We start from the raw sequence: 14,610 nt of genomic DNA, 5'->3' as shown, positions 1-14,610 counted from the left end.
CCTAGTACTGTTCCACAGCATGGGGAGGACACATTTGAAGCCATAGCAGATTTTTTTTTTAAGATTTATTTATTAAATAAATTTTTTTTTTTTTTTTTTTTTTTTGGTTTTTCGAGACAGGGTTTCTCTGTGTAGCTTTGCGCCTTTTCCTGAGACTCACTTGGTAGTCCAGGCTGGCCTCGAACTCACAGAGATCCGCCTGCCTCTGCCTCCCGAGTGCTGGGATTAAAGGCGTGCGCCACCACCGCCCGGCTTAAATAAATTTTTTTAAAAAGATTTAATATGTAGTGTTCTATCTGCATGTATGTCTGCCCGCCAGAAGAGGGCACCAGATCTCATTACAGATGGTTGTGAGCCACCCTGTGGTTGCTGGGAATTGAACTCCGGAACTCTGTCTGGAAGAACAGTCAGTGCTCTTAACCACTGAGCCGTCTCTCTAGCCCCCCACAGCAGATTCTTAAACCTCTAATGACTGGAGATTTCCCACCAATTCCAAGGATTGCCTTAGGGTTCTCTAAGGAACAGAATAGAGAATGAATGTCTGCATTATAAGGGGGCTTATTAGATTGGCTTACATTATAGTCTGGGTACTCCAACACTGGCTGTCTCACCCTGGAGAGGCCAACACTCTGGTTGTTCAGCCCATCAGAAAATGTCAGCAGTCCCAGCTGGGCACTGGAGGCCTGGGGATTCCTGGAGACCTCTGGTCTTCGGTCTACACTAGAAAGCCCAAAATGCTAACACGACAGATGAACTTGGCCAGAAGTGAAGGCAAGCAGCCAGAGGCAGTTCTTCCACATTCTTTCATATGGGTCTTCCCACTTCAAATAACCTAACCAGCAAAGTTCCTCAAAGGAATGCCTGGCAGCTTACATTGTAGTCCAATTCCAAGAACCCAGCTGACAACCAAGATTAGCCCTCACAAGGGCGCTTGCCGCTTCCGAGGTTCACTTAACCCAGTGAGGATGCAGTGTCCTCGAGAGTGTGTTATCTCACAGTAGTGCCCACCCTGTGAATATAATCTCAGATGCTTTGCCCCATGGCAGATAGAAAGACACTTCTGACAGCACAAGGCATCTTCAGAACCCACCTCTCCCCTCAGATGAACCCTGAAGCTTGTGTTAGGACTGTCAGCCCCTGGCACAGGGACAGAATTCATGTCGGCAGTAACCCTGACAATCTTGGGGGATTTAGGGACTGGCACAGTGCAATGAATGACTGTTAGGTTGAAATCGTCCTGTAGGACATGAACTACACACTTCCCCGTGACTGACATTTCTCAGCTACAACAAACCAGGTCAAACACCACCTCACACACAGCACACCCCTTCTAAATTAGTGAGTGTGTGCTGGATGGAAGCTGCTCATAAATGAGAGCAGGTGTTGAGGAAATTTGGAATTCTCCAGATACCAAGACTAGCATGCATCTCAAGACTAAGGCAAATAATTCCTGCAGTGATGACACCGTAATTGTTGGTGTGACTGCACTGGTTTCCAAAAGCCTTCACTTCCCTGCATTTGCTGTCTTAAATCCACCAATCACAGAAGACCACCCATCATTTCAGAACCCAAGTGTCCACTGCCATCCAGAAAACTTCAGCTCCTCCAAAACATCTCTTACTCCTCCCAACATGCCCTTCCCCTGCCGGGTTCTTCCCTTGAGTGAGTACACTTACACTGAGCCTCAGCTACACACCCAGACATCCTACACGCTGTTTAGGACAGAGCTCAAAGCCATGTGCCATTAGTTATCAGATCAAAGTCCTTTTTCTCAGGGGCCTGGGGAGATAGCCCAGTGGTTAGAACACTGGCTGCTCATCCAGAGGACCCAAGGTTCAATTCCCCAATTCCAGGGATCTGATGCCCTCTTCTGCCCTCTGTGGGTACTGTATGCATGTGGTACACAGACATACACGCAGGCAGAACACCCAAACACACAAAATCTTTAAACAAACTCAGAAAGTTTTAATATAAAGTCATTTTACATTTTTGGAAAAAAATGCTTTATGTGAAATGTTTTTCCTGCATTCACTTCAGTTCTGTGCAGTTTCCCAAACTGACTGTTCTCAGGACCAAGCAGCAGGCTCCTAAGTCAGCAAGGCAGAAAGCTCGGTTCCTGACACTGTACCATTTTTGAAATACACTCATTTAAAAGCAAAGTATGAAGCTGGTGGTGGGGCACGCCTTTAATCCCAGCACTCGGGAGGCAGAGGCAGGCGGATCTCTTCGAGTTCAAGACCAGCCTGGTCTACAGAGTGAGATCCAGGACAGGTACCAAAACTACAGAGAGAAACCCTGTCTCCAAAAACAAATAAAATAAAATAAAAGCAAAGTATGTAGTGAAAAAATGCTAAAATGCTTCCCCTTGCAGACCACTGTCCTTCGTTAATGATACCAGTTATAAACAGGCCATCTTTATCGATGAGAACACCAAGGCAGGGCCGCACAGATGTCTTCGCAGTTAAGAGCACTTTCTGTTCTTGCAAAGAACCCAATTTCAATTCCCAGCACTCACATGGCAGCTCACCAGTCTGTAACTCCAGTTCCCAGGGGATCCAGCACCCTCTTCTGGCCTCTGTGGACACCAGGCAAACACATACATACATATAAAATAAATCTTTTCTAAAAATAGGACACAAGACAAAGCATATTTGAGGTAGTTTCTAGTGAACATTTCTGAACTATTTAAGTGTTCACTCTTCCTTAAGCTTATGGCTCTAAAGTTCTAGAAGCCTTGAATTTATGTAATTAAACTTATTAATCAAGAGTGAAAGGAGGAAAAAAAACAATGTCTCCCAACACTGTCCAGAGGCAGATCACACTTTCACTACCTAACAATGAAATGAAAGATTAGGGGCTGGGGAGGCAGCCCAGCAGGTAAAGGGGCTTGCCACCCAGGCTGGGGGTCTGAGTTCCCCAACTCCTGTAAGTTGGCCTCTTCACACGTGACACACTCACACTCGGACACACAAGATAAGTAAATGTTAACAAAAACAGAAAGGTGTTAGCATGGCGCACACCTTTAATCCCAGAACTCAGGAAGCAGAAGCAGGTCGATCTCTGTGAGTTCAAGGCCAGCCTGGTCTACACAGAAAGCTCCAGGCCAGCCAAGAATACATGAGACCCTGTCTCAAAAACCAAGAAAAAGATTAGCCATTATTTCTTAACAATATAATCCTAAAGATTTATGATTTATTCTAAATGTGGTCCTATAAAATTCAATATGCGGGTTGGGGATTTAGCTCAGTGGTAGAGTGCTTGCCTAGCAAGCGCAAGGCCCTGGGTTCCATCCTCAGCTCGGGGGGGGGAAAAAAAAAGTTCAATATGCAAGCTTAATATTCTTAACATAGTCATAATATAAAAACTACCAAGTATGAATCACGAATTTCCCTTTAACTAACTATACCTCCTACTTATAATGTGTATAAAAGGTCTCTTCAAAGGAGCAGACACATACTTTTGCTTAGGACCTTTAAATAGGAAATAGGATAGAGCATGCCCTGCACCTTGCCCAGGGAACATGGTAGAGCTGACCCTGTTGGCAAGGGTGTAGGTGAGCTGGCCCTGAGGGAGTGAGAGCCAGAGAGCTGACCCCGCCCCCCCACCTGCCATGTGGTAGCATGGGTGAGAAAAAGATGCCATCCCCTACCCCTCCCACCTCCACCCTCACCACCTGCAGCAGGTGGGAGAGTTGACCTGGAGTTGGGGGAGGGGGAACAAGATCAGGAGAGCTGGTCCTGCACCTCACCAACTGCAGCACTCAGGAGAGCGAGCCCTGAACCTAGCCTGAACAGTAGAGCTGGCCCTGATGATGTGCATGCAGGTGAGCCGGCCCCATGGGCGTGAGAGCAAGAACTGGTCCTGCTCCCTGCTGCCCGCTGCAGTGGGTGAACTAGCCAGGGCAATGCTGGAGAGCTCACCCTGCTGGTGTTGATGAGGGGAAGCTGGAAGGCCGACCAACCCATCTACCACTCAGGCCCAAAACCAGGGCTATAAGCGGCCCACCCTAACACCCACCTCATCTATGAACTGCTGGACCATGTGAAGGAGTCAGATCTGCAGATCCAAAGCTGCAGGATCTCCATGACACAGGGCAACAACAGGATATCAAGGAGTCCCAGTGAGGGCCCAGTACTGAGGGTGCAGCAGAAGCCAGAGGTCTTGCACTAGACCAACGACGCATCGCAGTGAACACTTACACGTAAAGATGCATGGACAAAGGGGTATATATACACACACATATACATATATATGTATATATATATACAGTGAGTCACAGTGTATGTGTGTGTGTATATATATATGTATATACACACACACACTGTGACTCACTGTATCTCACCATAGCTCCCATGTCAAGTCCCTTTTTTTTCTTCTTTTTTTGTAAGTTAGTTGGTTTTTGGTTTTTGTTTTTCTTTTACATTTCATTTTATTTTGGGAGGGAGGTTGCAGGGGTAGAGGGCAGATATGAAGGGACAGGGAGATGAATGAGATCCATCTGCATGATGTGAAATCCACAAAGAATCAATAAAAAAAAGTCTAAAAAAGTATGCATTTACTTTAGAAATGGTTTTATTTATGTACAAATAATAAGCAACATTCTATCCATAAATTCTATTTTCCAAAAACAATTGTTTGTTTCTTTAAGAAAATCAAAAATGCTGGGTGTGATTAAAGTGTACACCTTTAATCCCAGCACTCAGGAGGCAGAAGCAGGTGGATCTCTGTGAGTTCAAGGCAGCCTGGTCTACAGAGTGAGTTCCAGGACAGCCAGAGCTACATAATATGAGAGACCCTGTCTCAAAAAACCAAAAAAGAAAACCACATAATAAATTTTAAAAGGTACCAATATTCTTCTGCTTCTAGACCATTGCTGGGCTGGAGAGAATTGGAGGGGAGGGGTGCTGGGTCAGAAGTCACAACTTGGAATTGAGCTTTCTCCAAAGCAGTAAGAAGGTACCATTCTGGCAAAGTTTATTCAACCACGTCCCACCCCCACCCTCACAGGCCGCCTATTGGAATGGCTGAAGCGGGGTGGACAGCCCAGCCTGATTCAGCTGCCTTGTAGCATTGTATGCGGCCAGTATGCAACTCTAAGAAGCTACTAAGGAGACTAAAGCAAAGCAAGAGACTGAGGTTGTCCTGAGAACGGTTAGTTCCTTGTTGTGACCTCTGCTTCAATGACCTTAAACAGACTGTCCTAGTGCAAGGAAAATATTACATCGTGACAGAGTTCACACTGGCAAGACCGTCAGCACAGAAATGTTGCCTGGTGCCATTAAGCAACAACCCAAACCATGGTATGCCCAGAGTTCATGCCTTCATCTACACACAAACCTTTGTGTTTATGTGAGCATAGCACGGTGACGCAGAACATGGAGCTGAGATCTAACACCCACGATGGATGCTTCTACAGGCTGCAGTATCAGAGGGAAGCACGTGAATCACCTTTGTCTGAGGGACCTTACATAACCAATCAGTAACTTAGGGACCGACAGTCTCCACTGGGTTCCAGTGTGCCCGGGGCTGGTTGCAGGAGGCACCATTAGGAAGCATCCTCCATGTCCACATCCTCCTGCAACTGCTGGACCATTTTTTCTTCCAGCTGCTTTCCTTTGCCTTTAAAAGATGCAATAGATACAATGTAAACACAGTACTCATGGATGAGATTCCCCAAAAATAAACTCCAATGTAAATCTAAGGGAAATGTAAAACACAGGAACTGAGTGGGACCCTGCAGAATTTACTCCAGCACTCTACAAAGCATCCTGACTGCCCTACAGCAGTAGCCACTTCTAAGGACTTAGGAATCCTAGCCAAACTCAGAGTTCTTCCGAATGCACAAAGCACTCTACAAACTCCTCATCTCAAACTTCTGCACCTTACTGAACTCTGAGAAACCCCAGACAGATGCACATGCCCTGTACCACTCAGCCGGTGAATCCAGAACCCAAAGCTGGGGTGTGACTTTAGCTACCCGGGTGCAGGGCCTCTGTTAATCCTGAGATTTGCCATAGAAAAACCAATTCCATCATTTTCAGCCAAATTTGAAGCAAGCTTTTATGAAATATTAAATTCTGGCCAGGTGGATGGACTCTGGCAAGATCCACTCCCTGGATTTCCCAGCTGAGTGGTCCCAAGGCATGTTTTTCAGGGCTTTATAAGGACAAACCCACACAACACAGCCAGCTTACTCTGAGGCTTTGTTATTTTCTAAGAACTATGACTCCCAGCATTCCAGGATGTTACCTTGTCCTTGGGCAGGTGGGGCTTATAGGTTAACATCCGGTCTAACAAAACACCTTTAGAAAGTTAGGTGGGGCCCAGCTACACCAAGCACAAAAGTCCAGATGTTCTGTCTCTGCTCACCTGCAAGAGGAGCCCGGATAAGATGGATGCTCTGCTTGACTTCTTTGATGTCCTGAACCTTCTGAAGCTCTTTGTTTTTCTTCAGCCTGTGTGATAAAACGCATCAAAGCCAACTTCAGTGAGCAAAACCTCTGAGACTTTAACTCCCACCAGGTACTGCATTCACTAATGACGCTGTCCGCACAGGACAGGGGGAAACGGAAAGGGGTGGCCGCCTTCTGCTCCTTCCTGTTCCCCACCCACCCACCCAGCAACAACTGCTGTGGGCCAACAAGGAATCAACTGGTCCCCAAACATGTTTATCCACAGAGCAAGGCAAAGTCACCCGTTGACATCCTCCTCCCTAATAATTGTGTCAAAATTATTCTCAAAGTTCCTAATGCAGCAGGATTTCCACCCTAGCGACATGTGCATTCCCTGCACCCGGTGGACCTAGTGGAGCAGGTAGGGATGCGTGTGTATCTGCTGGCAGAATGGGGTCTGGCTGAGGACTGGGCAGACCTCAAAGCCCATTCCCACGGCACAGACACGAAGCTCTATCGTACACAGCGGTCTCCCATCTGCCAGTGGGTGTGTGTCCTCCTCTTAGCACAGTCCCCACGCTGGGCAGCTCTGTCAATTATTCGGCTATCACAGGAGCATAAAACACTTGAGACATTCACCAGAAACGCTGCCGACAGAGCTGTTCTCAAACATCCACACTCACCTTTGAAGTGCCAGAGAGCTGCCACAGCAGGCTTCTTTCCTAAGACTTCCACCGTGGCGAGACTTAAGACTCACTTTTGACAATCACATGGCCCGGGGGTGGAGGCACTTGCTACCAAGCCTAACTGTTCATCCCTGGGACCCACAGAGTCTAAAGAAAGAACCAACTCCTGCAAGGTATCCTCTGAGCTCCACATACACACCATGGCACGTTCACACACACCAGTGTGTACACACACTAAAACAATTTAAAAAAAAAAATGGCTGATTGTGGTGGAATACTCCTTTAATCCTAGCACTCAGTAGAGGAAGGAGAATCTCTTGAGTTCCAGGCCATCGAGAGCTACACAGCCAGACCCCATCTCAAAGGGAGGGAAAAAAAGGAAGAAAGAAAAAGAAAACAATTAGAAGCTAGAGAGATGGCTCAGTGGTTAAGAGCACTGGTTGCTCTTGTAGAGGACCCAGGTTCAGTTCCCAGCCCCCACATAGTACCTCACAACCATCTGTAACTCAGTTCCAGATCTGATGCCTTTTTCTGACCTCTTCAGGCAGTGCACACACATGGTGCACACACATACATGAGACGAAACACTCATACACAAAATAAAATTAAAATTAAAAAAAAAAAAACTAGTGATGAATCAAAGTGAGTTTTCCTGCTCTCCAGGCAGAGGTGATTCCTGGTCGCAACAGGGAAAGCACGTGAACTCTGAAGTTCTTGCTACCCATGAAACAACAACAAACTAAAAAGCTGAAGATGACTTGACAACCTGAGATAGGAGAGCCCGAGGAACGTCCACTGGTCAAATATCGGCCACGTAGAACATCACCATAAACACAGCAATGCGAACCAGAGCCCACCAGATACCACAGGAGTCCACAAACACAGACCCAATATTCTTATAAAGGCCAGAGAAAGGGGAAGCTTTCCCACTGACTGAGGCCAGACTCTCCTATGGGGGCTAAAATAAGAACATGGCTGCGGGACAACAAGCTCTCTCCGGACTCTGCTCCGTATCAATTACCAAGGAAAGAACAACTCTTTGTTAGGGAGGGACCTGGAGACCCCACTGTAACTAAAGAGTCGGAGTTAGCAGTGACAGGACACATGAGCAAGGACACTGTGATGCTATGGCATTCCTCCCCAGGGCCCTAAGCTAACCTTGAAGAAAAGCAGACAAACCCAAATGAAGAAACATTCTATACAGCAGCCTCATCAGTACGTGCTCTTCAAAACCGCCTGTACCTGTGAGACAAATGGGGACAGGAACCTGTCCACGTGCAAAGAACCTGCCAACTGAGCGGTGACCTCATTACTAGGTGGGAAGTGGAAGCAGGCTCTGCTTCCATCAGTGTCCTGCATCAGTGTCCACTTCCTGATCTGAAACCACACTGTGTTTAAGTAGGGAAGGAGTCTTACATGGACGGATAACCAGAGGCCCAAAAGGCGGGAAGCAAACCATGTCTTCCGCTCCCTGAACTAGTGAGAGTGATAAAGCGACTGTGAAATGCAGAGAAAACACAGTGTTTGTCGTACGAGTCTTCCGAGGCTTCTCTAACTATGAAGTTCTATCAGAATAAAAGGGAGAAAAGCACATGCGCCTCCCGGAACTCCCGTCATTCTGCTCCCCAAATGCACATACCTGTTCATTATGAACTTGGCCTGGCGTTTCTGCTTGATCTCCTCAACCCTCTTCATTGCATCAACTACAAAAAAATCACAAGGCAGCAGATTTACTCACGTTCAAACAGTATGACTGTGACAATTACATTCAATGCTTCTGCGTGCCTCGGGCTTGAATGAGAAAACCCAATACAAAACATTCACTCTGACAGAGCTGCAGGTATGAGATGCTGGCCGCACTCACTACGCAGGCAGTTGAGGGAACAACTCGGACTCCCGTACTGTCTACACCAACACTTCTGAAAAGGTTTTAGGACTCAATACACAAGACAACAGAACCCATGGGAAGAAAAGCAGAACCATACTGCTTCTTACAGCATTTCCGCAGGCAGGAATGAGCCTGGAACACCTGAACCAATCAGCAGGTAACGGAAATGGGAGTTCCCAAAGAGGGCAGGCAGTGCGTGTGGTCTGCAAGCTGAGGACACATAAAAGCGCCACAGGAAGGGGTTGGGGATTTAGCTCAGTGGTAGAGCGCTTGCCTAGCAAGCGCAAGGCCCTGGGTTCGGTCCTCAGCTCCAGGGGGGAAAAAGCGCCACAGGAAGGAGAGAAGGCAGAGCAGAGGACCTGTCACACACAAAAATACTGCCACCCAAGAGTTCACGCAGCGGACACCTACAAGACCAGCACTCAGGAGGCCAAGGCTGTGAGTTCAAGGCCAGCCACAGCTGTCCAGAAGATCCTCTTAAAAATGAAAGGAACTAAGTTTTCCAACACTTGCCCTCCCTTCAATTAAAGTCCCTGCCTACTTCAGGGGAAAGACAAGGGCTCAACACTACCACTTTTAATTTGGGGCCTGTAACTCTGTATTCACCCAAACAAGCACTTAGGTGCACCCTAAAGTCTGTACTGATGGCTTGAAGTACAGCACCTTTTCATCTTACACCACAAGGCATACACCTGAGCCCTGGAGCAGCCGGTCAAGACTGGTGATGCATACAGGTCTATATATCTCCTAACTGGGTCTCACCTCGCCCACCAAAACATTTCCCTTGTTTAGTCTTCAGAATTCATGGTTTTTATTTGGGGTGGGCACTTCAAGTTTAATAACTAGGTTGTTTTTACATGAATACACCAGTCAGTTTCTGATGTATCCAAATTCAGCCAAATTCTAAAAAGAATTTGGAATAACTTAAAGACATAAACACCAACAGGACCATTAACATGAGATGAAGAAGAGCCAAGCAATGAAGTAAGTTTAGTTTTTCTACAAGCCAGCATTTAAAATTACAGAACGCCCACAATAGTCTTCCCGAACACCCGCCACCCCAAGACTTACTGGTTTTACTCCAGAGCTCCCGCTGGTATTTCACAGGTTCATTTCGACGTTTTTCAAATTCAAATGAGTTGTCCTAGAAGATGGTACAGAAGGTTGGGAAGAAAGGTGGTAAGCAATCACTGTTTAAAATATTCTCTTCACAAAAATCCTAAGTGGCCAAATATTAGACACCCTCCTCAAAATACTGGGGAATATTTGCTTTCAACTAGCTGAAAACAGCTCAGGCCCTGGGGAAATGGGGGCCTCTCAGAGAGGAAGGGAGCTCATTCCCTCCTTCAGGAGCTATCAAAGAACCATGAGAAGGATAAACAAATTGAAAAGGCTCCCCTAGTTCCCAGATCCACATGAGAAGCACAGGCAGAAGCTTCCATTACATAAACCATTCTTCTTAGACCAAAAGCCAACCACCAAGAATTCACAGTTTCCATCTAAGAACCTGTCACAGTCAAAGGGTGTGAAACTACACCCCTGCAGGGTATAACCTTGCCCTGGGTGGTTCTGGGTCCTCCAAATGGGGGTATTTTGACAGTTAATAAGCATTAATCTCAAGACAGGCAAAACAATTTGAAAAAGCTGCCCAAATTCCTCGGCTTTCAAATGCAGCTGACAGAAGCGTGTGGACTGTCAACTCCACATGAGCTATTCCATTTACAAACTTCAGATTCTGTCAGTCACAATGTGCTCAGCGGAAAGGCAGCGGGCAGCTAGGGGGTGGGGCAGGGGGCAGGGCTGGCACCCCTCTCTGTGGCATTAATGATATCATGTTGCTCCATCCACACTGAAGATGATCTTTGAAATTACTGTGATTTAGCCTCTCATCCTATACAATATGCAGCTGTATTCACTAGACAGCTCTGGTATTGGGAACCAGGGATTACGGGAAGGGGGGGGGGGTGTCACAGGGTTAGGGGAAAGAGACAGCCAGAGGGGTACAGCAACTTAAAACATCTTCCTCCAGCAAAGGACAGCTACAGCTTTCGTCTTCTCCCTCTCCGGGGACCAAACGTGGACAGTTCCGAGAGACCCTGCTATCAAATCTCTCAAGGCACGCCGGGCGTTGGTGGCGCACGCCTTTAATCCCAGCACTCGGGAGGCAGAGCCAGGTGGATCTCTGTGAGTTCGAGGCCAGCCTGGACTACCAAGTGAGTCCCAGGAAAGGCGCAAAGCTACACAGAGAAACCCTGTCTCGAAAAACCAAAAAAAAAAAAAAAAAAAAAAAAATCTCTCAAGGCGCCCCCTTGGCCCTTGGCTTCCCCCATACCTGCTGGCTTGGTCTCTTTCAGAGCCCACCCAAAGACACACAGGAACTGGCAACGGCTGCTTCAAACCTCATCTGAGCCTCAGTCTACTCAGGGGCACATCAGCTCTTCCCCAACCTCCTCTCCATCCTTAAAGGGCAACTTCCACTTCACCCAACACATTCAAATCATTTTTTTTTTTTCTTTTTCTTTGCAAAGGCCAAAACAGTTTTGTGGAGATTAAAAAAAAAAAAAAAAAACTTCTACAAACTGGGGTGGGTAGTTTCCCCCTTGATTTTGGGATCACACGAGAATGAGACTTTCCATAGCCAAATAAAGCACTCACAACCACACGGCAGGATGCCACACTCAGGCTGGGCGACCACGAACTGTACTCACCACGGTGAGCTCCTTGCCAGCCGCTTTCCGGAAGGCTTTAGTCCACCTGACCTTGCGTGGGTTCCGCTTCTTCTTGAAGTTTTTATGACACTTGGATTTGCAGAATCGGAACACCTACAAGATACTCAAGTTAAAACACTGGCGTCAACAATAAAAACGTTTCTATCACAGGATACACCCCCTAGCCAACCAACAAAAACTTCGTAAGGTCTGAGCAATGACAATAGTTCCCATGCATGACTCCTGACAACACCAAGAATCACACGGGACATCAGAACAGAAGACAACTCAGGGTTTGGGGGGTGTCAAACCCCATCCCTGACAGCAGGCTAAAAACCCTGAAACGGAACAATCACTAATCGATTTAGAGGATAAGACCTTACACTGGCCTTAGGTGAAGGACCAATTCTAAGAAAAGTGCCTGAAATCCCTTCTTAATTTGTGATCATTCTCAAAATCACTTTCCTATATCCCCAGTGAGGGTGAATTTTGAGCCAAGCTGAATCCTATTTGCTTCCTTCTGGCTGAAGGCACAAAATATTTTCAAAACTAAAACTGCTAATAGGTCATTTTCCTTTTCTTCTTCAATGTCTATTTTATCATTAGCTATGAGTTCTGCAGTGAATTGCTTTTTTGCTGTCATTCTAAAACAAAGCCTTACTGTGTCGTCCAGGCTGACCTGCAACTTGGAATCCTCCTGCCTCGGCCTTCTACCTACCCTGATTACAAACATTTGCTTCCATGCTGAGTGCTGGATATGTTTTGAAAGATCACATTCACAGGTCTAAGTCAGAGTCTTTACTATTTTAATTCTCCATCTTCATCCCAAAGAAACAGCAACTTTCAGTTTACTAACATTTCGATGTGTTTTTGAAATGGACAGTAAGGCTTTTATAAGCCTAAACTACATTATCTTGTTACCTATAATCCCTTTTAAAAAAATGCAATCTGGGGCTGGAGAGATGGCTCAGCAGTTAAGAGCACTGACTGCTCTTCCAGAGGACCCAGGTTCAATTCCCAGCACCCACATGGCAGTTCACAACTGTCTGTAACTCCTGTTCCAGGGTACCTGACACCCTCATACAGACATACATGCAGGCAAAACACCAATGCACATGAAATAAGATAAATAAACTTAAAAAAAAGAAAGAACACAATCTGTGTGTGTCCCTTGAAGAAACATGAAAAGTAAGCCTTTGAGGTTAACAGGGTTTCTAGCAAAAAAAAGTGTCATAACTAAAATGTGTGACCCAGTCACACCAGCTGAAAAGGTGTGAACATTAACTAAGAAAATCTGCACATATTGCACAAATCATAAAGCTTTCATTTACATACTTCAGATTATTCTGTGGGAACCTTTGCTTACACTGTTCTGTGAGAACCTGCAAGAAGAGCACTGCATGTAACCGGCTCAAATGGGACCAAAGTGCATTATGTACGTGCCATTCTGAGAATTAGAGGGATGGGATTCACTCCCAAACAAGAGGGCAAATGCATGTACTATAAAAGAAGGCCTGCCACAACGTCACCTGTACTTATTCACATTAACAGCCCCACCCCAAGCCTTTGTCATTTACACTCAAATTCTTCGGAGACTGTTCTGTTCTGCACCTTTTACTCAAATCGTGCAACTTCCTCCACAGGATGCTCCCTCTCCCCTCGCATACAGAAATGGAAACACAGAACTCAGAGAAAGCACCCGGTGTCGCCAGGAAAGGGGCTCCGAGGCTTCCTGAACCTGAGAACTGGAAAGGTCACGGCGTCAAGAACGGCGACCTCGTCCTTCACAAGTCTGCACCCTCACTTGTTGACTAAAGGAGCTTTTGCGACCGAAGGTCTGAGGACGAAGTGGGATAGTGAAGGTCGCGAGGAAGCCTGCTCCCCCTCCCCCCAAAAGACCCTGCATCCTGAGTCTCTCCTAGCTCCCCTCCAGCAACAACACACAACTCTATCAGGCCGCAGGCACCACGTCCATGAACCTCTGCAGACACTCCCACCTCCGGCTGGTCCCTACGCCCCGGGACGTCAGCATGAAGCCCGCCTGAGCAAGCGTTCGACCGAGTTCCCGACCCTAGGGCAGCCCGGGTGGCCTTGGGATGAGACGTGCGTCCGATCGCAGGGAGGAGACCTCGCCGGCCGTGAGCCCAGGCCACCCCCGCGGAGCTACGAACCCGGCGCGAAGTGCGCGCGCCCCCCGTCCCCAGCTCACCTTGCAGTCGTTGCGGACGAACATCATGCCGTGGCCCGGGTAGATCGGCCCGGAACAGAAGTAACATTTCTCGATCCTCATGTTGACTCCGCGTGGGACCCACCTCCCCGGCGCCGAGCTCAAGAGGAAGGGATACGATGCGTCACTTCCGAGCCCCCGGAAGCAATTCTCTGACCCGACCCGGAACGGGCCCTGGGATAGCGAGCTGTACGTGACGGCAGCTCCGGACGGACGGACGGGCGGACGCGTGCGTAGCAGCGTCGTCGCCGTGCACAGGCTCCCAGGCTGTCGCCTGCATCCGGGTTGGGTTTGTTTTGACTCTGTGGCCCCGGCCGCCCTCTGTACCTGCGCTTGAAGTGCGGCCGAATTTCCCCGTGCATACTCTTGTCATTGTGGTTTGTGCTTTGCCAGGGGTACGCTCCTCAAGCCGGACTGGGACCAAGGAAGGTCTCCTTTACCCCAGGCTTGCCTTCCGCAAAAGACTTGTGTGACGAGCACCTACCCCGGTTACAATATCATCACTCTTGATTCAGACTTGGTATCACACTCATTTATTCACACAGTAAGATTACAAGCACTATGCATCCTGTCTTCCAAATGGAAGCGGGAGTACCTCTCCGACTCGCCACGTCTGTCCCTCTGGATCTTGGGTCCGCCTTCCTCAGATCCGCCACGTCTGCACTGGGCACAGGCTCTCACGTCTCTGGCGGAGGAAGAGTCGTCTCCG

General features: G+C 47.6%; 1 protein-coding gene across 1 annotated transcript; it reads right to left on the bottom strand.

Moving 5' to 3' along the window:
* Positions 1-4,554: 4,554 nt before the first annotated feature.
* Positions 4,555-14,041, bottom strand: Rsl24d1 (ribosomal L24 domain containing 1). The gene is made up of 6 exons (XM_006973762.4): positions 13,884-14,041; positions 11,675-11,788; positions 10,038-10,110; positions 8,718-8,781; positions 6,370-6,455; positions 4,555-5,619 (listed from the first exon to the last, which is right to left on the bottom strand). The coding sequence occupies exons 1-6, from the start codon at positions 13,962-13,964 to the stop codon at positions 5,546-5,548; spliced, it is 492 nt and encodes a 163-aa protein (XP_006973824.1). The 5' UTR covers positions 13,965-14,041; the 3' UTR covers positions 4,555-5,545.
* Between the last annotated feature and the right edge of the window lie 569 nt (positions 14,042-14,610).

Source organism: Peromyscus maniculatus, chromosome 7, assembly GCF_049852395.1.
Source record: "Peromyscus maniculatus bairdii isolate BWxNUB_F1_BW_parent chromosome 7, HU_Pman_BW_mat_3.1, whole genome shotgun sequence".
NCBI lineage: Eukaryota > Metazoa > Chordata > Mammalia > Rodentia > Cricetidae > Peromyscus > Peromyscus maniculatus.
This window is presented reverse-complemented; position numbering and strand designations above follow the sequence as displayed.

Bases quoted from the DNA above. Each gene is read 5' to 3' on its own strand.
- Rsl24d1 (XM_006973762.4), bottom strand. From the start codon at position 13,964: ATGAGGATCGAGAAATGTTACTTCTGTTCCGGGCCGATCTACCCGGGC. The intron at 10,111-11,674 runs GTGAGTACAGTT...ACCATCTTCTAG, and splicing joins CTGGCAAGGAGCTCACCGTG to GACAACTCATTTGAATTTGA. The intron at 6,456-8,717 runs GTATGTGCATTT...TTTATCACACAG, and splicing joins GCCAAGTTCATAATGAACAG to GCTGAAGAAAAACAAAGAGC.